This window comes from Emiliania huxleyi (assembly GCF_000372725.1).
Source record: "Emiliania huxleyi CCMP1516 unplaced genomic scaffold EMIHUscaffold_35, whole genome shotgun sequence".
NCBI lineage: Eukaryota > Haptophyta > Isochrysidales > Noelaerhabdaceae > Emiliania > Emiliania huxleyi.
This window is the reverse complement of record NW_005199363.1, coordinates 748,843-771,387: the sequence shown is the minus strand read 5'-3', so window position 1 is coordinate 771,387 and position 22,545 is coordinate 748,843. Positions and strand designations below refer to the sequence as shown.

Here is a 22,545-nt window from a genome sequence, read left to right as displayed (position 1 = left end):
CGCAGTACATGCCACGCATCTTCACCACCAACAGCCAGCTGACAGAGGAGGACCACATCCTTCCCCGAAGGCGCAACGCCAAGCAGCAGCAGTTGATCGCCGCTACCGCAAGATTGGTCCGCTGACAGAGCCGCTGCAGCGACTGGGACGCACGCTCAAAACCGGGCGGGCTCATAGTGAAGAAGACGGTGAAGGGAGTGCTTGGGCGCGTGTCCAAAGGTGCCAAGCGGCCTGCAGCGCCCTCCTCCCAGGCTGCAGCCCCCCCCCCTACGCAAGCGGCAGGTGATTGTAGACAGTGATGAGGACTAGCGGGCGTAAAGGACAAGCGGTTGCGGGTACGTCTCCGGGTCGGTTTTGAATGTGTTGCTTGGGCTGGGTCGTGACCCCGCCGCCTGGAGGCTGTCAGGTGGACATGGTAGCATACCTCAATGCCCAGGAGAGGCTTGCAGAGAGCTCAATGGGAGCGAAAACGCGAGATCAAGGTGTCCTTTTGTAAAAAGGACAAGTCCTTTAAAAGTCATCGGCCTATCCGCTTGGGGTGGCACCGGTGGGTTATGGTTTTCCACAGTTGTCTGCTCCCTTCTTCGCGCGCGTCTTCGAGGCACAGCTTTCGTCGTTGCGAGGTGTCTTTCAAGAAAAAATAAAGCAGTAAACGCAGCAGCTGGCTCTTTTGGGGTTTACGTTTTATTTTTCTTTCTCTATCTTCGAGATTTTTAGCAACACCAAACGCCTCCCCAGTCACTCGGGGACATGTGTGCCGTACACACACGCACACTGAAAAAAATGTCCCGATAAAAAGGGCCGTAAGTGTTTAAAACTATGAGGTATCCTCCTGGCTCCTGCCCACCGCCGCTGCCGACTATAGCATCGCTGCGTGTGGCTCCCCGCCGCACCGGCCGCGCATTCATGAACCTCGCTCTACCAGCCGCTCGGCCGCTCGCTCGACTCTCGACCCCCCCCCCACCCCCCCTCCACCCTGCCCCACCCCCCCTTGCCCCCTACGCTCCCCACACGCACCCGCGCCTGCAGCGCCTCTCCATTACGACGCCGAGGCGGAGAGAGGCAGACGGCGCGCGAAGACGAGGAGCGTCGCCCGGCGCCCTTGCCGAGCGCGTCACCGCGCAACCACCAGCGACCGCCAACAACCAAACCGACCAGCAGCGGCAGCGGCGGCGGCGGCAGCGGCGGCGGCGGCATCGGCGGCGCCGGAGATGTCGGCAGGCAAGCCAGAGGCGACCGGTGGTGGCGTGGCGACGGATACGGCGGCGGCGCCTCCCACCAGCGATAGCACTGCGCCTATATGAGGACGAGCGAGCGGTATTGAACGCCCAGGGGTACCGATATGCCGTCACACAAATACTCGTAGTCCGTCACACGAATGCTCAGCTGCTAGCATGGGGAGATATGGGGAGATATGAGCTCGGCGCTCCACATCTAGCGAGCCGAGATGCGGGGAGATGCGGGGAGCTATGGGGAGATGTGAGGAGCTATGGGGAGATACGCGGAGAGATGGGAAGATGTGGGGAGAGATGGGGAGATCTCACCAACAGCGTAAGACACCGCGGCGCCTCACCAGCGCCGCCCGCCGCCGCCGCCGCCGCCCTTCCCGAAGCGGTTGGCGTCCGGCCTATTAGAAAGAAAGAAATATGGCTGGGAAAACGAAAAAAAACTGCTTCGAAGCGGTTGGCGGCCCGGCCTGTTTAGAAAGAAGAAATAGGCGTGCAAAAAGAAAAAACGCGAACTTCGAAGCGGTGTGGCGGTCGGGCCTCGTGGCGATCGTGACGGTGAGGCTCGAGGTCGGGTAGGCGCCTGCGGCCGGGGGGTCCGAGAATGTGGCGGGGGAGGGTGGGCTGGGGTTGGGTACCCCTCTCTCTCTCTCTCTCTCTCTCTCTCTCTGTGTCTGTGTGTGCGTGTGTGTGTGTGTGCGTGTGTGTGTGTGTGTGTGTGTGCGTGCGTGTGTGTGTGTGTGCGTGTGTGTGTGTGTGCGTGTGTGTGTGTGTGCGTGTGTGTGGAGTGGGGGGTTTGAGTGGGGAAAGCTTTCAGGGGATTGTGGGTAAAGAAATAGGTCGGGTTTGAGGAGGTTGTGGGGAGGCATGTTGTGCAGAGGCGGGTTCCGCGCCGGGAGGGCCGAAGGGCTTGCCGCTGAACCTACAACCCAAGCAAGTAATGCATGAATATGAACCACTCATGACGGGCCGAAAGGCGTGCCGCCGAACCTAATTAGATCAGCAAGGAATGCGTGACGTATGAATTGATCACAATCGTGGCCAAAGGGCTTGCCGCCGGACCAGTCGATGGCCGCGCGCGCCGTCGACGGCTCCTCATACGAGATGGTGCCTGCGGGTTCGGGTACCGTGGGGGTAGGGGAGGGTCGGTTCGGGTACCGTGGGGGCAGGGGAGGGTGGCGACGAGATGGTGCCGTCCCCCTTTGGCTGCCCCGTCCGCTTGTCCTTGTACAGGTGAATCGTCGGCTCGCCTGGTGGGCCCATGAACAATGGGTTGGTGATTAATAACTGATGATTAACAACTGATGATTAGTCATGATTGGCTGAGGTTGCCGCCGTGTGGGGTGAACGCCGGAGCAGCTACACACGCCATTGCTGTGTGAGCCAGAGACAGACTACTGGCCATGCACGTGCTGAATACACCAACATCGTCAGAGCACCGCGGGAATACGGCGGCGGCTACAGGGAATACAACCGCACACGGCTGAGTACAGCCGAATACGGCCGAATACGGCTGAATACGGCCGAATACGGCCGAAAATTGTCCTCTCGAGCGCTAGTCGGAGTACAAGAATACAAATTCAGCTTCTAGGATGGCCGTGCACCTACGAAGAAGCAAAGAGCGCGTGGTTCCCCCGAGTCGACCGCCCCTCCTCCGGCCCGGCTGGCCGTCGGCTCGCCCTGGTTGTGCGACTTTTTCGACTTTTTGATGGGCCCGATGCCGCCGAAGAACTCTGCTATCTCGTGTATGCGGGCCGAGGCAGGCAAGCCCTGCACGTAGATCGTGTTCTCCCACGAGAGCGACCCGTCCTCGAGCGTCTTGTCGCCTAGGGTTCGGGTAGCGTGGGGGTAGGGGGTGGGTCTCACGAGAGCGACCCGTCCTCGAGCGTCTTGTCGCCTAGGGTTCGGGTAGCGTGGGGGTAGGGGATGGGTCGCACGAGAGGGACCCGTCCTCGAGCGTCTTGTCGCCTAGGGTTCGGGTAGCGTGGGGGTAGGGGATGGGTCGCACGAGAGAGCGACCCGTCCTCGAGTGTCTTGTCGCCGCGGCTCGCGCCGCCGGCGCCGTCGTATTTGCCCGAGCGGCCGTCGAGCGTCGACCAGATGCGCCTAGGGTTCGGGTACCGTGGGGGTGGGGGATGGGTAGGGTCACCGTGGGGGTAGGGGAGGCCCGCCCGCGGTCGTCCAGCGTCACGCCAATCGCCTGATTACCCGTTGTTGTTCATCCATTAATTATTAATTTCGCCCGCGGTCGCCGCCCAGCGCCACGCCAATCGCCTCCAGCTGCACACGCAGCGCGTCCGCGGCGCCAAAGTCCTGCATGTTCTTGGCGTTGTTCCTCTTCTCGATGAGCACGATGATCTCGTCCGTCGTCGCCGCCGCAGGGCCGAGGCCGGAGCCGTGCCTAGCGGTGTGAAGTCCCATACCTCCAAGAGTATCGAACCCAGTGTGGGTTCGGTCCCGTGGGCGGTGCGGTAGCAACGGTGAGCCTGCGGTGTGAATACCGGTGCGGCCTCCGAGCCGGCGTCTAGCGCGCGCGATACGCTTGTTGCTCGCCGTCCGTGACTTCCCCTATTGCGTGTCTAACTGGAACCGTGCTGTCGTGCGGTTTCGGGCCCGATTGTGCTGTTGTGTGAATACGCCGACCCATGCCCACGTCGTGGCTTCTGACTGCCGTTGCTGCCTCTCCCATCTCGACTGTCTGTCCTTGTGCGTCTTGGGTCCGCGGTTGTGTGTTTGCGTGGCTACGCCACCCTCAAGACGGCGAGAAGACGGTATGATGCGGCGACTTCAGAGGGGTAATCTCGGGTAATCTCGGGTAATCTCGGGTAATCTCGAGAAGACGGTATGATGCGGCGACTTCAGAGAGGGGTGCGAATGCAGTGAGATGCGGCGGGGTACGGCCGAGTACTGTGGAGTGCGTGTCCGCTCGAGTGCCAGTTTGGGAGACATGAGTCCGTCTTCAGCCTCTAGGGCCCCATGCCCGATCGGCACTGGCGGCGGCGGGCCGCTCGGACCACACGCGGGCTCGAGGCCTCCGTACGCGCCGCCTCCCTCGCTCACGAAGCCGCCGCCGCGCCCTCCGCCGCCATAGCTGCCGCCGCGGTCGGGAGGCGGGCCGCTGTAGCCCAGCCCGGCGCCGCGGCCATACTGCGGCGGCCGGGACTCGCGGTACTCGTCGTGCTCATACTCGCGGCGGTCGCCGCGGTCGCCGCGGTCGCCGCGGTCGCCGCGGTCGCCGCGGTCGCGGCTCCGGTCGCGCCGATCGCGGCTGCGGGAGCGGCTGCGGCGCCGGTCGCGTCCGCGGCTGCGGCTGCGGCTGCGGTAACGGGACCTGTCGTCGTAGCGGTCGCCCATGCAGCGCTCTCTGCGGGGAGGGTGGGGGCGGTGACGGTGGAGGGGCGGCTGGTGGCGAGGGCGAGAGCGGCGGCAGACACGGCGGAGGCGGGGGTGAGGGCGGCGGCGATGAGGGCGGCGGCGGTGGGAGTCGGGCGCCTGAGAGGGGAGGGGGCGAGGCGTGCTCCAGAAAAAAGAATTTGGATGCGCGCCGGGCACGGGACCTCCTCTTTTTTGAGGAGGATGGAGTTGCGCCGAAAGGCGAAAGAAGCCGCGAGAACAAGGGACCGGCAGGCGGCGGCGTCGCAGGACGAGGCAGAAGAGAACGACGCGACAGAGGATGAAGCGACAGGAGAGAGAACGACGAGGGTGGGACGACCGCGAGGTGGCATGAAGGTTGCAGCGAGAATCGGCGAGAGACTGCGAAGAGAGATAGGAAGAGGCAGACTCCCTAGGGTGGGCGACGGATAGCGCACCACACACCTCTCCTTAAAATCCCTGTGTGGTGGCGGCGTGCCGTCCTCCCATCCCTCCCTTGGGTTGTCTGTTTTCTTTCTTTCTTTCTTTTTCTCCTCTTTTTTGTGTGGTGGCGGCGTGCCGTTCTCCCATCCCTCCCTTGGGTTGTGTGTTTTCTTTCTTCTTTCTTTTTTTGGGTTAGCGGGACGAAGGCGAAGGACCGATTGCGGTGAAGGACCGCAGGTTAGGGACCGATCGCCGCCGCTCACGCCAGCGGACGGTCGTCGTCAGTGATGTTAGCTACGCCACCGTCTACCTCGTGCGACATGCGCTCGCCGGCATCGAGCGAGCAACGTGATCGACCGAGCGGCTTGCTGTGCGGACGGCTTCTTGTGGCTCTCGTCGAGAGCGTTTTGTGGCCCGGCGGGTGGGAGAACATGTGTCGTTTGATGTGTCACTGTGTACGTCATGTCCGTCTTGATAACAAGTACGGTCGATCCGTCAAAGCGATATACTCGTCACGTCACGCTGGACGGCTTGCACGGAGCTCTGTGACGGCACACACAGGAAGAGCCGACGGCAAGAAGAGCTCGATGGGGAGCGAGAACCGTCAGAGGAGGTTCAGGGGTAACCTGAGTCCTCCGTGACGCGCTCAATCGCTCTCAAGCGGGTGGCTCTCGAAAATCCTCGATATCTTCCGAAAAGACTGCTCTTGCCCAGAGCAGCCGACCAATCCTGGGGGAAGTAACCTTCTCTGGTAGGACGGGAACGAGATGATAGTAGGGAGTAGAAGAAAGCAAAGAGGAGCCCTGCGCACGCACGACTCCGCAGGAGAAGCCCCTCCCGCCCGTGCTTGCGCAGCGCAGCCTCCTCCTCCCTACTCGCAAGCCGGGTAGCATGGTGGTGATTATATCGGGTTCCACCCTGCGGTGATTATATCGGGTTCCACCCTGCGGTGATTATATCGGGTTCCACCCTGCGGTGATTATATCGGGTTCCACCCTGCGGTGATTATATCGGGTTCCACCCTGCGGTGATTATATCGGGTTCCACCCTGCGGTGATTATATCGGGTTCCACCCTGCGGTGATTATAACGGGTTCCACCCTGCGGTGATTATATCGGGTTCCACCCTGCGGTGATTATGACGGGTTCCACCCTGCGGTGATTATATCGGGTTCCACCCTGCGGTGATTGTATCGGGTTCCACCCTGCGGTGATTGTATCGGGTTCCACCCTGCGTTGATTATGATGGGTTTCACCATCTGAAGCGCGCCTTATGCGGTCAGTTGTTGCGAAGGCAGCGGCCGCAGTTGGTCGAGCGGGACGCGCGCGTCCTCGTATGGTCGGCCATCGCGCGTCGTGGCAATCGTGAACCGTACGATTGCGGTGTGTTTGGAGCATCGCAACACGGTCGCCGCCCAACCAGCTCCGCCAAACTCTTTGCACGCGTACTGTGGCCAGAGGACGCTTGCGACGAGGACCGGTCGCCCTGTGGCGTTTTCGGCGGTGATCGGTCGGGCGTCGATGGGCGAGCTCGGCGCTGCCTCGCGAGCTGGTGGCACGCTTGCCGCACTGCCTGCCCCGCGGGTGGCCGCGCCGCTCGCCCCGCGAGGCGCGGCGCCCTGTGCTTCCGCGTACGCCGCCCTATCCGCGGCGCACTGCCTCGAGCAGAAGTCGGCCACGTCTGCCATCCCCTGGTCCATGACTACGTTTGGAACATTGGCGGCCTGGATGTTGCTGACGTCTGCACGTGTGGCTGCCCAAAAGTTCGCTTCGTGAGCGACGGCACCCGATCGGCGGTAGACGTGTAGTGACGCTTCGCACATCCAGCGGCACATTAGCATGATGACGGCATCTGGGACTCCCGCGGCGTGGAGCGCCGTAGCGAGGCCAAGACGGTGTGCAGTTCCACGTCTGCCTCGAGACGCACTCCGTCCATCAGGTTGGCCACCAAATGACGGTCAGGGTAGTCAGCCAGATTCTGCCGCAGAAGGCCCGTCCATCGGCCATCTTGAGGGGGAGGCAGTCGGTGTCCTGACGCAGCTGTTGGAAGCACGGCGGGAAGAGGTAGGCCCTAGACCACGTCTGCAAAGGCGCGACGAGCCGCACGTCCAGGCACGCATGCATGCCTCCGGTAGCGGATTCTCGTAGGTCGACCGAGAGTGCGATTCTGCCGCGCTTCTCGAGGGCAGAGCGCATTGCCCCCGAGAACTCGAAGGCGACGAGGTCCGTGGGCCGAGCATACTGGCAACCGAGGAGCCGCTGCACGTCCGCCACCGTCCTCAAGGGCCTCGAATATCTCCCGATTCCACAGCCGCCCACAGGAGCGCCGCCTCAACACGGGGTCTCGGCTCTATCGAGCCATGCTAGCTCCAGCCACAGCCCCACCCGGCCGCCCGAGGGTGTTCCCGCATGCAGAGAAGAGACCAATCCTGGGGGAAGTAACCATGCAGACGGAGGCGCAGAAAGGCTACGAGTACTCAACGAGTTCCGCGACCTACGCAGTCAAACCTGGGGGGAACTGACCGCATCAAGGCGGACTTCCGACACCTCCGTGAGCACCTTTGGCGATTCTCGCTCCCCATCGAGCTCTTCTTGCCGTCGGCTCTTCCTGTGTGCCGGCACAGAGCTCCGTGCAAGCCGTTCAACGTGATCGTGACGAGTGTATCGCTTGACGGATCGACCGTACTTATTATCAAGACTGACATGACGTACACAGTGACACATCAGACGACACATATTCTCCCACCCGCCGGGACGCAAAACGCTCTCGACGAGAGCCACAAGAAGCCGTCCGCACAGCAACACCGATGGTGGCCGTCCGCTGGCGTGAGCGGTGGCGATCGGTCCCTAACCTGTCGCTCGCGGTCCCTAACCCATAAGTAGTCCTTCGCGCTTTGGTCCCTCTAACCAAAAAGCACGATTCTCAAGTTGGGCTCTCGGCGTACCGTCCTCCCATCCCTCCCTTGGGTTGTCTGTTTTCTTTCTTTCTTTGTGGCGCGCACTGGCACTAACACAGGTACACCGCAGAAAAAGAACATAGGAAGAAACGGAGTCACAAGGAAAAGAAATCGCGCGCCGACAAACACAAAATCTCGCGGGCGGGGCCTCCGTCACGCGATCAGCGCCGGGTTGAATGCCTGCCGCTCCTCGGCGTCGAGGGACGCGAGGCTGGCCATCGCCGCGGCGTCGAGCTCGAAGTCGTCTGCCGCCGCCGCCAGGTTCTCGCGCAGCCGCGCCGCCGACGACCCGTGCGGCAGCGGCACCACGCCGCTCTGCACGCTCCACCGCAGCGCAACCTGCGCCGGGCTCCTGCCGACCCGATCCGCGACCGCACACAGCGTCGGATCGCGGAGCAGCGACGCAGCGCCGTGCGCCAGCGGGCAGTGCGCGAGGACCTTGATCCCCGCGGCGTCGCAGTCCTCCCGCAGCTCCGGCTGCTGGCAGCGCGGGTGCAGCTCGGTCTGAAGGACCGCCGGTGGCGTGCGGCACGTGGCCAGCATCTCGCGCAGGTGGCGCCGGCTCCAGTTGGAGACTCCGATGTCGCGCACGAGCCCGTCGCGCTGCAGGTCCTCGAGCGCGCGCCAGGTCGAGGCGCGCAGCGCGCGGTTCCGCTTTGGGTCCTGCACGGCGTCGGGAGAGCCCGGGAAGTGGATGAGCAGGAGGCCGAGCCGCTCCTCGCGCAGCCGCTCCAGGCTGCGGCGCGCAGAGGCGATCGCGGCGTCGTAGCCCATGTCGGAAAACCACACCTTCGTGCACACCGTCACCTCGGAGGAGCGGCGAAGCACGCCTCGGTCGACGGCGGCGGCGAGCGCAGCGCCGACGGCTGGCTCCGAGTCGTAGTGAGCCGCGGTATCGATCAGCCGATAGCCCGCCTCGAGACCAGCCAGCACCAACCGCTCGGCAGTGTCGGCGTCGTCACAGCAGGTCCCCAGGCCGATGAAAGGCAGTGCCGATGGGGTCGAGGCGGCAGTCGCGGACTTCAGCCCAGGCAGAGTGCCGGAGGAAGCGACGAGCGGCGCCAGCAGTCCGAGCGTTTGCCGTCGGGTGAGCACCATTCACTCGCCAGTGGGGCCAGCTTGTCGATTGCCTCGCCCAATCCGAGGTGACGCCCAGCGCCTGGCTTAGAGCAAGAATTCTTTTTCTCGCGATGTCCAAGCGCCGCGCCGCCGCTCGCGCCGCCTCGCCACGGCCGCCGCCGCCGCGCCCTCGGCAGACACGCTGCCGCCCACCCGCCTCCTCGACCTCCCCAGGGAGCTCCTCCTGCGCGCCATCTCTCGCCTCGACGGCCCCCTCGACATCGCTCGCGTTGCGGCCGTCTCGCTTCTCTTCCACGCCTCTCTCGCGGTAGAGGGCATCTGCTTGTGGGCGCAAGAGCGCGGCTACGAGCTGCCGGCGCTGCCAGAGGGCGAGGGCTGCGCCGTGCGGTGGCTGTGCTATTCTGCGCTGCTGCGCGAGGCCAACCCGCAGGCGAGGGCGGCGGCAGGCGCTCGGCACAGCGTCTTCATCGACGGCGAGGGGCGGCTCTCGTCGTGCGGAACGGCTGAGAGCTGGATGCCAGGACTGCTCGGGCACGGCGAGGGGGTGACGCGGCTCAACACGCCGACCCGCCTCCCTTCCCCGCTGGGATGCGAGCGCGCCGTGAGTGTGCTCTCCCTCACCGCCGACGGCAGTGTCTGGAGCTGGGGCGCAGGAGACGAAGGCCGGTTGGGCCACGGCGACGATCAGGCCCAGTGGCAGCCGAAGAAGGTCGAGGCCTTGGCTGGCCAGCGCGCCATCGCCGTGGCGGCTGGAGGGGCTCACAACCTCGCCATCACCGCTGACGGAGCCGTCTGGAGCTGGGGCTATGGAGGCTTCGGCAGGCTGGGCCACGGCGACGTGCAGGACCAGCTGCTGCCCAAGAAGGTCGAGGCGTTGGCGGGGCAGCGGGCCATCGCTGTGTCGGCTGGAGCCCGCCACAGCCTCGCCCTCACCGCCGACGGCGCTGTCTGGAGCTGGGGCTATGGATACTTTGGCCGGTTGGGCCACGGCGACCAGCAGAGCCAGCCGCTGCCCAAGAAGGTCGAGGCCTTTGCTGGGCAGCGCGTCGTCGCTGTGTCGGCTGGAGTCGGCCACAGCCTCGCCCTCACCGGCGACGGTAGCGTCTGGAGCTGGGGCTGGGGAGACGACGGCAGGTTGGGCCACGGTGACGATCAGGACCAGCTGCTGCCAGAGAAGGTCGAGGCCTTCGCTGGCCAGCGCGTCGTCGCTGTGTCGGCAGGAGGCAGCCACAGCCTCGCCATCACCGCCGACGGAGCCGTCTTCACTTGGGGCAAGGGTGAGACCAGCTCCCTAGGACACGAAGAGGACCTGTCGAACCAGCTGCTGCCCAAGAAGGTCGAGGCGTGGGCGCCAGGGCAGTGAGGAGAAGGGCGAAGGGTGCAAGGCTCTGTGTTGCCGCGTCGCACACATGCCTATTCGCGCCGCCGGCACTGGCAGTGGCTTGGGCGGCCCTCAGCCGACGCTCGCCACTTACGACGTATGCGAGAGTTGCGAGAGGCGAATTCGGGACGGTAGAGGTAGTGTGACACGCATGGTCTTGCGCCCTTGCCAATCCGCACCTACCTAGGTGGCGCGCCACACACTTCACAACGCAACGCACCTGGTTGCCTGGATCCTTTGCTAGGTTCTCGCCAGTCCCGCGTGCTTTTCATAAAATTCTTTTGCTAGTAAAATTCTTTTCCCCTACTAGGGCGCCCTACACACAGGACCTGTTCCTTTTTACACCCATCTCACAGTAGAGAGGTGTCCGTTTTTATTTATTTATTTATTTTTCCCTACACATGTATGTACGCGCCTTCGCGCTAAGCATCCGCTCGCGCACCATGATCGCGCACCAACGTCACGTCAATGAGAAGTGTTTCTTTCTCTGTGTGAATGTGCGTTTATGTGTCGTCATCATCTGTCCAGCGTCCACCCATACCGCGTTGGTGTCCAGTCCGAGCCTGACTGTTCTTCACCTTCCTACATACATACATACATGAGAGAGATCGGGCGCGATGGCGCGCTCAGAGTGCCATGCCTATGAGCGCGTCAACAAACAGCTGGCAGACGAACCGCCCCTCATTCACGTTGACAAAATTGGACGTAGCCGCCGAAACGTAGCCGGTGTAGTGCACGCACGGGTGTCCCTCCCACGCCGTCTCGCCGACAGTGCAGTGGCGGTGCTCCTCCACCTTGAAGACGGAGATGCCCCATGCCTGATCGCCCTGCTGCGGACTGCACATGGACGTCGGCTCGAGCAGCGCGATGTTCTTGTGGTCCCACGCGCTCGAGACCAGCGCGTCCGCCTCTGCCGTGTCGCCCTCGATGGTCATTGCGAGGTGGTGAGGGAAATCGGTGAACTTGACCGCCGTCTGCGGGTAGTAGTTGAAGGAGATGTCGGCCATGAAGTGGGCCGCGGTATCGCCCTCCGTCTCGCTCGCCTCGACGTCGCGCTCCATCATCACGACGTTGAGGTTCGAGCAGAAGCCGGAGGTGGCGATCAGCCAGGCGGGGTCGTCGACCACGTCGGGCACGGGAGGGGGCTTGGGTGCAAATGTGGTGCTGCGAGCGTTCGGGTTGATGTCGTCGACAGTTTCGGCCTGCGCACGCCGGAGTGCGCGTGTGAGGGTCTGCCTGCCTGAGTGAGTAATTGTACCAGGGCGGAGCGAATACCGTAAAAGCAGACGCCGGCAGCGCGACGAGCAGAAGCGAGGCAATCTCCAGCAAGGCAGTCCAAGATGTACCCCGCGCCGCGGCCTGTTCAATTTCGGCGTTTTTACCCTTGAGGTTTGCGCCTCCCTGAACACGACACGCTCGACACGCTCGACACCCTCGACACCACTCCTCGACACCTGTGTGTGTGTGTGTGTGCGCGCGAGAATAGCTCCGCCGTTCATGGAGGCAACCGATGCGAGTCGACTGGTGTGTGTCGTCGGTGGTTTCGTATCAAGAATACTCACTCACACTCACTCGACACCTGTATCCCTCGACAGCAGCTTGACACCCTCGACACGGGGCTTAGGCTGAACAAGCTTTTCCTCTCGCACCCCGTCTCTTTTTCTTTCCTTTTTTCTCTACAGCACCCTCTCTTTTGAGAGAGATTTTTAGCAATACCAAACAACTCTAACACTCACACGTAATTTGGGGCCTGGAGCCCTGTTCACGCGCGCGCGAGACGTGCAGACAGGGTTGCCAGGTGAGAGCGAATGGCGCGGTTCACGCCTCGCACAACAGAGAGAGAGATGCGCTCTGCATGGTGGGACATAAAAGAGAGCGAGTACTTGGGCGAGTAGGCCGTGCGGTCAACGCTGCCGCGCGCGACTTTGCGCGCGAGGCGGCGCAGCTTGAGAACGGCGGTGGGCGAGAAGCCGCCGCCGAACGTCTCGTGGAGCAGCAGGTTGAAGTTGTTGCGCTTGACAAAGATCGCGTCGTGGTAGAAACCGCGATGCGCCTTTTGTTCTCTTTTCCTCTGTATTTTCCCGGGGAAACCATAATTTTCCGGGCTCTGAGCCGAGTCTGAGGCTGGTTTGGGCCCAAAATCAGCCAAATCGGCAAAATACCGGGTATTTTGCGGGTATACCTGGAAAACCCCGTGCATACCTGGAAAATACCCTGCGACCGCCTGGGTATCGTGCCGATTTCCTCAATTTTGCGTCAGATTTTGCCCCAGACCAGCTCTCAGACTCAGGGAAACTCGCGAGTTTCCAGAATGGAGCACCAAACACCCTCTGTTTTCCCTGGAAATTTCCGGAAACGCAAAGTGCTGGGGACCCTCTGTTTTCCTTTTTGTTTGCCGGAAAAGCTTGAGTGCAGGCCAACACGGGGCGTCGACGCCTCGACACCAGGCCTCTCCTCAGGGAGGAAAATTCTTTTTACGTATCTCAGTCGTTCTTCACACGGCAATCGCAGAGCAGATTGTGAATGAGCTTGTGCCTGTGGCGGGGGTGGGCGGGTGCACGGAGCTATAAAGTGCCTCGCCGCCCTCGCAGGAGTCGCTTAGGCGGCTCCCGTGGTGTACCTGTGTTAGTGCCAGTGCGCGCAAATCCCGTGGTGAGCGAGAATCCCGTGGTGAGCGAGAGCGTGTCAGAAAAAAGAAATATCCCACACGCTATTTCTTTTTGGGGGCGCGCCGCCAGGCGCGTCCCCACTTTTGTATCACAGCTGCGAGGGCCAACCAAGGGATTCGGCGCGTCAAGTTAACTTGACCGCTCGTTCGGGCTTTGGGCCGCAGGCCGGCGCGCAGCGCCACGCCGCCAGGCGTCCGCCGGAGGCCCGCCGGAGGCTCTTCCTGCGGCCACATTCTGGCAAGATTCCGCCGCGCTCAGGCGCCCAGAGGATGCGTGCGCTGCGCTCAAACGTCGCGATTTGGCAATAGGCGCTCGAGCCGGCGCACAGCGGACGGGTGCGCCGCGCAGGGGGGGTCGGAGGGGTGCGAGAGGGGGCGTGGGTCAGGCGCGCACCGGCCGGCTCCGGGAGCGGCCGTCACGTCGAGGAGGGGGGCTGTCGGCGGCTCGAGCGGCGAGGCGTGCCACTCTGCTTCGCCGCCGACAGCCCCTCTTCCGAGCCGGCGCGTGGCGACGAGCCGCGGCCAGTGTCGCTGGTTCCTTTGGCGGCGCAGCGTTTATCCCCCCCACCCGCGCCCGCCCGCCCGCCCGCCCGCCCGCCCTCAGGCCTTGCCCCTTCGCAGGCGCGGGAGCGCTCGCCGGCGAGCACCTCCTACCTCTCCTCGCCCGGCTGCTCCCTTGCCCCGTCGCCCGCCGCGCCCTCGCCCGGCCTCAAGAGCTTGGCGGCCTTTGCCCGCCAGCTCAAGGCGTGGGACGAGGCGTGCGCCGACGGCCGCTCGTCGTGCTGGTTCGAGACGGAGGGCGACCTCCCGCGGCTGGCCGGGGAGGCGCTGCTGGCCGAGGCGGCCGCGACGGGCGCGAGGCGGATCGCCTTTGACGCCGTCGCGGCGCGTCTCGAGGCGACCGCGGCGCCGCCGCCGCCTCTCGGCACCGCCTTGGCCGCGTGGCCCACGGGATGGGGCATCGAGGAGGGCAACTTCTGCGGGCTGGCGCACTGGGCTGTGGAGGTGTGGCACGCGGCCGGGTCGGTCGACGCGAGCCGGTGGCAGGTCGAGGCTGACGGAGGGCGCCTCTTCTTTGTGCGGGTCGCGGAAAAGGCCGCATAATCGCGCTCTCCGCCGAGGCCCGCCTCGGCGACGGCGCTCGCCGCGCAGCAGCAGCAGTAGCAGCAGCAGCAGCAGCACGTGATTCTTGACACATGATTACACTACACAGTCCTCCCTTCGGTTGTCGTTTCGACCCTGTTTTTTTCTTCTATCGCAGCGCACTCGCATCTGTGAGCCTAGCGCAGCGCGAACTCGCCGTCTGAGCCTAGCGCAGCGCGAACTCGCTCTGAGCCTAGCGCAGCGCCTCGGAAAACACCATTTTGGCTCGCCAACAAGCCCTCCGCGCCCCCACACCGTTAGGATAATACATTTTTTCTCCACCCCACCCCCCGGGGACAAAGTCCTCAAGCGGCGTCGGCCGCGACGGAGGATAGCCGCGTAAAGCGAGGCAGCGGTCGACGTCCTCGGACCCGCATCGCGTATATGTCGTCGCTTTCGCTGAAGTCTCCGTCGCCGCTCTGTACACCCAAGCTCGACGAGATTTATCTCCGCTCCGCTGACTCGCGACGGTCCTCGGGCTCGCAATCGCCGCTTCGCGAGCCGCCCTCGCCGTTGCCGATGGCTTCGCCTCGGCCCGGGGCGTCCCTCGCGACCGCCGACCGGCGCGGCGTGCACGCGCTGGAGCGTCTGGGCGAGGCGCTCGACGCGGCGCTCTCCACCGGAGTCGCCTTTGTCCTCTTGCTGTGGGCAAAGCGGAGCGTCTTCTATGAAGTGCTGATCCGAGTGGTGAGGCTCCTTCTCTTTGTCGCCCTGCTCATCCCCGGGTGGATCCCGGCGACGGCGCACTACCTCTACGGCGCCGGCGTCAGCCGCGGCGTGCGGTACGGCCCCTCCTCCCGCCACAAGCTCGACGTCTATTCGCCGGTTGCCGCGGTGCACCCGCCTCCTCCGGACGGCTTTCCGACGGTGCTTTTTGTGTGCGGCGGCGCGTGGATGATTGGGTACCGCATGTGGGCCTTCCTGTTTGGGTGGGTGCTGCAGCGCAACGGCGTGCTCTGCCTGGCGATCGACTACCGCAACTGGCCCCAAGCGACCATGCCGGAGATGGTTGCCGACGTCGAGCGCGCGCTGCGCTGGGCGCAGGCCAACGCGGCGTCGCTGGGTGGCGACGTGCACGGGCGCGTCCGCCGCTCGTAGCGTGACGAGGGAGAGCGCGCAGCCGCGGCGGACGGACTGGCCATGACGCGCAGCCGTGCTGCGGCTAGGCGCGTCTCGCTGGTCGGCCAGTCCGCCGGCGCACACCTCACCGCTCTGCTGCTCGTACAGCTCGTGTGTGGTGCTCCGGCAGAGGCGAAGTCGGCCGGCATCTCGGCTGCATCTCGGCTGCATCTCGGCTGTCTCTCGGCTGTAGGCCCTCCGGCGGCCGCCCCGTCCTGCGCCTCGCCGCGCCCCTCTGGCAGCGCAGCATGGCGCAGCATCGGCTCAGCGGCGAGCCAGATGAGGCGGCGGACGGACGAAGAGGAGGAGGAGGAGGAGGAGGGCGGTGGGGAGGGCGGTGGGGAGGGCAGTGGGGAGGGCGGTTGGGAGGGCGGTTGGGAGGGCCGCGGCCGCCGCGTGTCGATGGGCAGCAGCGCTGCAGCCGCCGTTGCGACCGACGACGAGGTGCTGCGTCGCATTGAGTGGCGGGTCGGTGTGAAGAGAAGAGCTGTGAAGAGAGGAGCTGCGAATAGGTGCTGCGTCGCATCGAGTGGTGGGTCGGAGTGTCGGGGCCGTATGACTTGCAGGCACGCGTCCACACATCCCGCCCATATCTACCCGTATCTCCCCGTATCTCCCCGTATCTCCCCATATCTCCCCCGCGGGTGTTTCCGGGCCGTACTTGCAGGCATCCGGGCCGTAGCTTGCAGGCATAGGGGAGATATCGGGAGATGTGGGGAGATGTGGGGAGAGATGCGAGTGTCTCCGGGCCGTATTGTCTCCAGGCGTGCATGGCGGAGCTGGACGCCAACGGCATCGACCCGCGCATCATTTCTGCGATGGCCGAGGGCGACGTGGCGGGCTGTTCCCCTCTGCAGCTGGTGAGGGCAGCTACCGCCGCCGGTCAGTCGCCCCCCCCAGACCGGTGGCCTCGAATGGCGCTGTACCATGGCCGCGCCGACCGCACTGCGCCGTGCCACCACTCAAGGGCTCTGGACGAGGCGCTGTGGCGAGGCTGGTGCAGGCTGGAGGGGTGTGAGCAGCGCCTCTTCACACACGCTGCTGTGAGCAGGCGCTGCGCGAGGCTGGTGCTCGCGAGGTGCGGCTGACGCTGTACCCTGGCAAGCCGCCCTAGAAGTGGAGTGCGGACGTCGTCCTCCAACACGCACCTGGCAAGACACGTCCTCTGCTGTGCTCCACCACCGCAGTCTGCACTGTGCCCGCAGCCGCTGTGGGCACTGCTGCTTCCTGCTGCTGTTACGTCGTCGGTCCCCGCAAGTAGCCCCGCGCATAGGACAACAACGTCTGTCCCACACACGCACAGGCGCACACGCACATGGCTCGCGCACCCCCCACAGTGTAGTGGTTGTGAGCACACACGTACTAGCAGAGTGCACACCTGCCTTGGCGGGTGAGATTACCGTTGTGGGCACGCGACCCTCCCCAAGTGCGCGAGGCCGCATTCACACCCCGACATCGGCGTCTTTCACACCGCGGGCAGGTCGCACGCGGGCCCGATCTCGGCGGATCTCGACTCATCTCGGCTCCTCGAGATCCACCCCTCCGCAACTAGGCACTCCTTCCCTGCCAGTCCACCCCATCACACCATGCCCTTTCCTGAGCCATCCACACCATGCCCTTGCCTGAGCCATCTGGGCCACTCCTTTCACAGAGCCTGTCTGCTGTGTGAGTGAGAGAGAGACTTGTCTTGTTCACTCCTGTCATAGGCAAGTCGCACACGGATCCGATCCTCGAGGACCCCTTCTCGGGCGCAGACCCGCTGCTGCGCTCGCTCCTCGCGCTCGTCCGCGCCGGCTCCCTCCTCCCCGACACTGCGACGCCGCCCACGCCAGGCACTCTCGACGCATGCGACGGGCTGGCCCCTTGCGGGAGGCGTAGACCGCACCTCGCCTTATCATAGCCCTCATTATGTCATAGGCACCCGCGCCTCTGCCGTCGGCGAGCCGCGGCTGCTGCCGCCGATGGTGCCGAGGCCGCTCGTGCGGCTGGCGCGGTGGGCCAACCCCTTCTGAGGGGGGAGATTTGCCACACCCCCCTCGGCCTCGCCGCGCGCCGCTTTGGCCAACGGCCTCCGCCGCCGAGCCCGCCGCCGCGCTCTCGAGAGTGGAGAGAGCGTGTCTCTGTGCGAGGAGACGCTTGTGTGGCTTCCGGCCGATATGTGGGGAGAACATACAGACACAGGACACGATTACAAGTTACAAGGTGGTTGGCACACATCAAGTCCTCTTAAGCCGTTTGACCCGTTTCGCACACGCACTCGCAGGACGCAGCCAGGGAGAAGAGAGGCGGTTGGCTTTAGATCTATATAGAGAGCGCGCAGAGAGCTCGAGCGCGACCGCGCTCGGCTGAGGAGATCGATGCACATATACTAAGCTATAGTGTTGCAGACACACATAAGACAGCCCGGTCGAGTTCCAGTGCCATGGACGTTTGTCCGTTTGTGCGGGAGGATCAAAGGATCGATGGTATGACCCGCGGAAAAAAGGAGAACCAAGGATGAACCGTGAGGCCCTTGCGCCTTGGACGTCGTCGCGTCATGTGACTCGTCACACTCTTACCGCGCACTGACCCTGTGTGAGCCCGCCCAAGCTGGTGCGTCGAACGACCGGCGGGAAGCGGCAGGCAACGAGCCGAGGCAGCGGCCGACAGAAGCTGGAGCGACGCAGCTCAGCCATCTGCACAGGACGCCGCTCGGTTCGTCACGCTCGGTGATGTCGTCGACGAGGGCCATTATCTCCAAGAGAGGAACGCTCACCACTCTTGGTCGGCCCGCTCCAAATCCAGAGGAGGTGGGCTGCTCCATGGCCGTGTGGCCTTTGAGGTCGGGACGCGTTCGACGAAATGCAGTTGCGGAACATTCGGGATTTACCGGAATCGATCCTTGTTTGACTGTCTGCTGTGCGTGCAACCACTCGCAACTGCTCTCGCTATCGATCGAGCAGAACATCAACGCACATGCGCACTCCGGGCCCTGCACACGGGCCTTCTGGCCGGCGCGTGGCTCTGTGAATGAACTTGCGTTTCTTGTCTCTGATCAACTTAATAAGGGTACTTTCTTCTCAATACACAAAGGTGTGAACCACGAAGTCGTACGTCCCGAAGGGGGCAAGTCGACCAACTGGCGGGCCGGCCCGTGCGCGTGGCGATCGATCCAAGCTCGGCGGCCATCGCGTCGTCCTAGCGACGGTCGGCTTGCGTATTGTTTCTGCTCCTGAGCGTCCCAGCAGGGCATCGCGTCGATCCTGCGGTGGCCCTCTCTGCCGAGCAGCGCTGATGGAGACGGAGAACGAGGCCGATGGTCTCTCCGCAACCGACTACATCATCGAGCTGCGACCAAAGGCAAAGAGTTGCATCCCAGTCAACACGCCCAGGTCCATGCTAGCCGCCGGCGTTGAACCGCTGCATTGGGAGGAGTTTACACAAGAGGTGGCCGAGCCGGCCTCGTGCTTCTGGCGTGGCGAGCAGTCTGCATGTGTGGGGCGGAGGCGAAGAAAGGAGACAACCGTCGCTCCCAACGGCATCGCCACGCTGCAGTCGCTGGGGCCGCTAGGTAGGAGCCGGGCTCGCCTTCGATGTTTGGGCCCGTGGAACGCCGCCGAAAGTCAATAGTCAAAGCAGACGTTTCTGGTTGGCGGACTTGGAATGAACTAACTCCTCCAGCCGGGGGAAACGGGGAATGGCGGAAGACCTTTTTGGCCGGCAAGCGAGTCTCTCTCTCTCTCTCTCTTTCTCTCTCTCTCTCTCTCTTTCTCTCTCTCTCTCTCTCTCTCTCTCTCTCTCTCTCTCTCTCTCTCTCTCTCTCTCTCTCTCTCTCTCTCTCTCTCTCTCTCTCTCTCGCTAGCTATCTAGCTATCTAGATACCCACCCCAATGCGGTCAATCAAAGGAAAGAAGAAGATAACCCTGCGAGAACCCGAGAACCTCGACCCAAGCTGTGGCTCCTTGATCGCGGGCGCTGTATTAATAAATTCTACAGGGGCAACGCGGCACTTGGACGAAGCAAAGATGAGGTCGCAGCGCCCGTCGAAGGGGTCGTTGTGGGATGCAATCCAGCGCCAACCCCCCCCGGTCCTGTGGGCTGGCTTCCATTGTACTGGCCCATTGTGGAGAAGCGGCTTGCCGCCGATCCAACACGCATCGCCGACAGCTCACCCTCGGCGGTGACTCGTGCGGTCATGCTCAACTCGTTCAGCCGTCGGCTCGGCGCCTGCTGGTTCCGCGACTCGCGACTCGCCGGTGCACCATGCGGGCTGCGCTGCTCGGCAGCTGGCGCGCTGCTGGCTCCCAGACGACTCAGCCTGGCCTCGCAGAGTCAACCAGGGCGCAACGCCATTATCTGCCGCGGCAGCAAACCCAGCTCCAGCCGCATGCCCCGCATTGGCGAGCTGCGGAGCGTGCAGGACGTGCTTGATGTACACGAGACGTATGCATCCAAAATGAAGCCAATGGATGTGAGCGCGTGCTGGAACACAATCAGCAAGCTTGTTCGCCGCCGAGACGGACGCGAGCGCGCTTGGCTCCGCGACGAGCTGCGCAGGCGGCCGGACACGCTGCGGCCACTCCTCGACTCGGCGCGGGCCGTCCTGCCGCGCGCTAAAGCGCAGCCGATTGCCAACATTGCGCACGGGATCGCAGTGATGGTCGACGAGCTGGGAATTGATGCGGGCCCTGAGGTGTGGCATGCGCTGGCCAAGGCGGCTGTGCCGCGGCTGGGCGAATTCAGAGGGCAACACCTGTCCAACACGGTCTGGGCGTTTGCGAAGGCTGACGAGCCGGCGCCAGCTCTATTTGCAGCGGTGGCGGAGGAGGCTGTGCCGCGGCTGGGCGAGTTCACTGAGCAGGGCCTGGCCAACACGGTGTTGGCCTATGCGAAGGCTGGCGAGCCGGCGCCTGCGCTGTTTGCGGCGGTGGCGGACGAGGCAGTGCCGCGGCTGGGCGAGTTCAATGAGCAGGAGCTGTCCAATACGGCGTGGGCGTTTGCGAAGGCTGACATCCGTGCGCCTGCGCTGTTTGCAGCGGTGGCGGAGGAGGCTGTGCCGCGGCTGGGCGAGTTCAATGAGCAGGAGCTGTCCAATACGGCGTGGGCGTTTGCGAAGGCTGACATCCGTGCGCCTGCGCTGTTTGCAGCGGTGGCGGAGGAGGCTGTGCCGCGGCTGGGCGAGTTCACTGAGCAGGCCCTCTCCAGTACGGCGTGGGCGTTTGCGACGGCCGACATCCCGGCGCCTGCCCTGTTTGCGGCGGTTGCGGAAGAGGCTTTGCCGCGGTTGGGCGAGTTCACTGAGCAGGGCCTGGCCAACACGGTGTTGGCCTATGCGAAGGCTGGCGAGCCGGCGCCGGCTCTATTTGCGGCCGTGGCGGAGGAGGCTGTGCCGCGGCTGGGCGAGTTCGCTGAGCAGGCCCTCTCCAATACGGCGTGGGCGTTTGCGACGGCCGACATCCCGGCGCCTGCGCTGTTTGCAGCGGTGGCGGAGGAGGCTGTGCCGCGGCTGGGCGAGTTCAATGCGCAGAACCTCTCCAACACGGCGTGGGCATTTGCAACGGCTGACATCCCGGCGCCTGCGCTGTTTGCGGCTGTGGCGGAGGAGGCTGTGCCGCGGCTGGGCGAGTTCAATGCGCAGAACCTATGCAACACGGCGTGGGCGTTTGCGACGGTTGGCGCGCCGACGCCGCAGCGCTTTGACCTCGCGTTTGCCGCACGGTGCGAAGCTCTCTCGCACGAGCTGACAATAAAAGGCCTCACTCAGCTGCACCAGTGGCAGCTCTGTTACGCCGATCGTGGCCTTGCTTCGCCGCTCTCGGCGCCGCTCTCGGACCGCTGCCGCAATGCGTATGACCGGGCGTGCGCTCCCCAGCAGCCTTCGCAGAACTAGATCGAACTCGTCTCGCCCTCGCCCTCGCCCTCGCCCTCGCCCTCGCCCTCGCCGCGCGCCTCGCAGGTCATCACCGGTGGTGAAGAGGAGGGGCGCCTCGCACAGCTTCTGGTACACCCGAAAGAGTACCCGGACCCGCGGCCCGCCCCCCGCCACGCAAGGGCAACACAGCTCGCGCCCGCTCCGGAAGTCCGCGCGATGTCCAACTTGGCTTATTGCGCCCGCCATCACGCCGCCCCGAGGCGCCACCGCGCTCTGTTCGGATAAAAAGAAAAAGAATTTCGCGAAAAAAGAATTACAGCGGGTCCTGTCAAGAGCCAGTAAGGTGGATGATGGCAGCTAGCGCCACGGCCTCCGCCCCGCTGGCGGCTGGCTGTAAGCGCCTGCACGGCCAGCGCTCGGCGTCTTTCGACGCAGACGCGTCGCCGCCGGGCGTGCTGCGCAGGAGGAGCGGCGCGCAGTCCTCCTCGTGGTCGTCGGGCGACACTCTTGGCGCCCTTCTCGACAGCGGCCGCCCGTCCTTCCATGGGGCGGACTCGGGCAGCGATGACGGGCGCTCGTCGGCGTCGACGCTCTCCTTCGAGGGCGGCATGCGCAGCGCCGGCGAGATGAGCGCGCTCTTCGGATCTCTGTTCAGCGTCGTTGACGCGAACGGGTCTCCGGCAAGCAGCGTCTCCAGCTCAGGGCAGACGGTGGTGAAGGAGCTGCTGGAGGAGCAGGCGGCGGCGAGCAGGCGGGCGGTTGAGCGCGCCGCCAAGCGCGACAAGCGCGAGACCGACGCGTGGAGCCCCGACGAGGACATTCTCATTCTCAAGCTCGTGCAGGCACCGCCGCCGCCTCTCCCCTCTCCCTCCCCGACCTCCTCGCCGCCGCCGCCGCCGCCTCTCCCCTCTCCCTCCCCGACCTCCTCGCCGCCGCCGCCGCCGCCGCCGCCGCCGCCGCCGCCGCCGCCGCCGCCGCCGCCGCCGCCGCCGCCGCTGCCATTCCGCCAAACCGCACGCCGCACGCATCGCCGCCGCCGCCGCCGCTTGCCAAAGCGTGCCGCCACCCGCCGCCGCCGCCGCCGCCGCCGCCGCCGCCGCCACCGCCCACACTCCCACTCCCCCACTCCCCATCTCTTCGCGCGCTGCTCCGCCCCTACCATGGCCTCCGCCTCCCGGCCTCCGCCTCCCTCGCCGCCTCGCCACCGCCGCCATCCCCGCCGCCGCCCTCCTGGCCCCTCCGGTGGCCACTTCCCCCCCTCTCCTGCCCCCCCCCCCCCTCCCCCCCTTTCCTGCCCCCCCAGCCCCCCCTTTCCTCCCCGCCCCT

The 22,545-nt window shown here is 64.6% G+C and overlaps 6 protein-coding genes across 6 annotated transcripts in view; 3 read left to right on the top strand and 3 right to left on the bottom strand.

The window, feature by feature from the left end:
- Window positions 1–1,039: 1,039 nt before the first annotated feature.
- EMIHUDRAFT_450988 (hypothetical protein) lies at window positions 1,040–4,745 on the bottom strand (the record flags this gene model as incomplete). Its single annotated transcript, XM_005772975.1, has 8 exons — window positions 4,719–4,745; window positions 4,207–4,590; window positions 3,501–3,627; window positions 3,398–3,426; window positions 3,268–3,332; window positions 2,831–3,052; window positions 2,260–2,337; window positions 1,040–1,101 (listed from the first exon to the last, which is right to left on the bottom strand). The coding sequence occupies exons 2-8, from the start codon at window positions 4,578–4,580 to the stop codon at window positions 1,040–1,042; spliced, it is 957 nt and encodes a 318-aa protein (XP_005773032.1). The 5' UTR covers window positions 4,581–4,590; window positions 4,719–4,745.
- Window positions 4,746–8,238: 3,493 nt separating this feature from the next.
- Window positions 8,239–9,003, bottom strand: EMIHUDRAFT_44495 (hypothetical protein; the record flags this gene model as incomplete). Its single annotated transcript, XM_005772974.1, has 1 exon — window positions 8,239–9,003. A coding segment is annotated over one exon (765 nt), but the record flags the coding sequence as incomplete, so codon positions are not given.
- Window positions 9,004–13,246: 4,243 nt separating this feature from the next.
- On the top strand, window positions 13,247–14,379 carry EMIHUDRAFT_463910 (hypothetical protein; the record flags this gene model as incomplete). The annotated part of the gene is made up of 3 exons (XM_005772973.1): window positions 13,247–13,344; window positions 13,416–13,442; window positions 13,728–14,379. Coding segments are annotated over 3 exons (690 nt in total), but the record flags the coding sequence as incomplete, so codon positions are not given.
- A 389-nt stretch (window positions 14,380–14,768) lies between these two features.
- Window positions 14,769–17,380, top strand: EMIHUDRAFT_463909 (hypothetical protein; the record flags this gene model as incomplete). Its single annotated transcript, XM_005772972.1, has 5 exons — window positions 14,769–15,320; window positions 16,133–16,228; window positions 16,420–16,435; window positions 17,075–17,242; window positions 17,286–17,380. 5 exons carry the CDS (start codon window positions 14,769–14,771, stop codon window positions 17,378–17,380), a joined length of 927 nt encoding a protein of 308 aa, XP_005773029.1.
- A 338-nt stretch (window positions 17,381–17,718) lies between these two features.
- Window positions 17,719–18,122, bottom strand: EMIHUDRAFT_355148 (hypothetical protein). Its single transcript, XM_005772971.1, has one exon. The coding sequence runs from the start codon at window positions 18,097–18,099 to the stop codon at window positions 17,923–17,925; it is 177 nt and encodes a 58-aa protein (XP_005773028.1). The 5' UTR covers window positions 18,100–18,122; the 3' UTR covers window positions 17,719–17,922.
- A 3,444-nt stretch (window positions 18,123–21,566) lies between these two features.
- Window positions 21,567–22,545, top strand: part of EMIHUDRAFT_463908 (hypothetical protein) — a gene marked incomplete at both ends in the record, with an annotated part of 5,484 nt that continues 4,505 nt past the window's right edge. Inside the window, one exon of the mRNA XM_005772970.1 lies at window positions 21,567–22,055. Coding sequence (XP_005773027.1) covers window positions 21,567–22,055 — 489 coding nt within the window. The remainder of the gene's footprint in view (window positions 22,056–22,545) is intronic.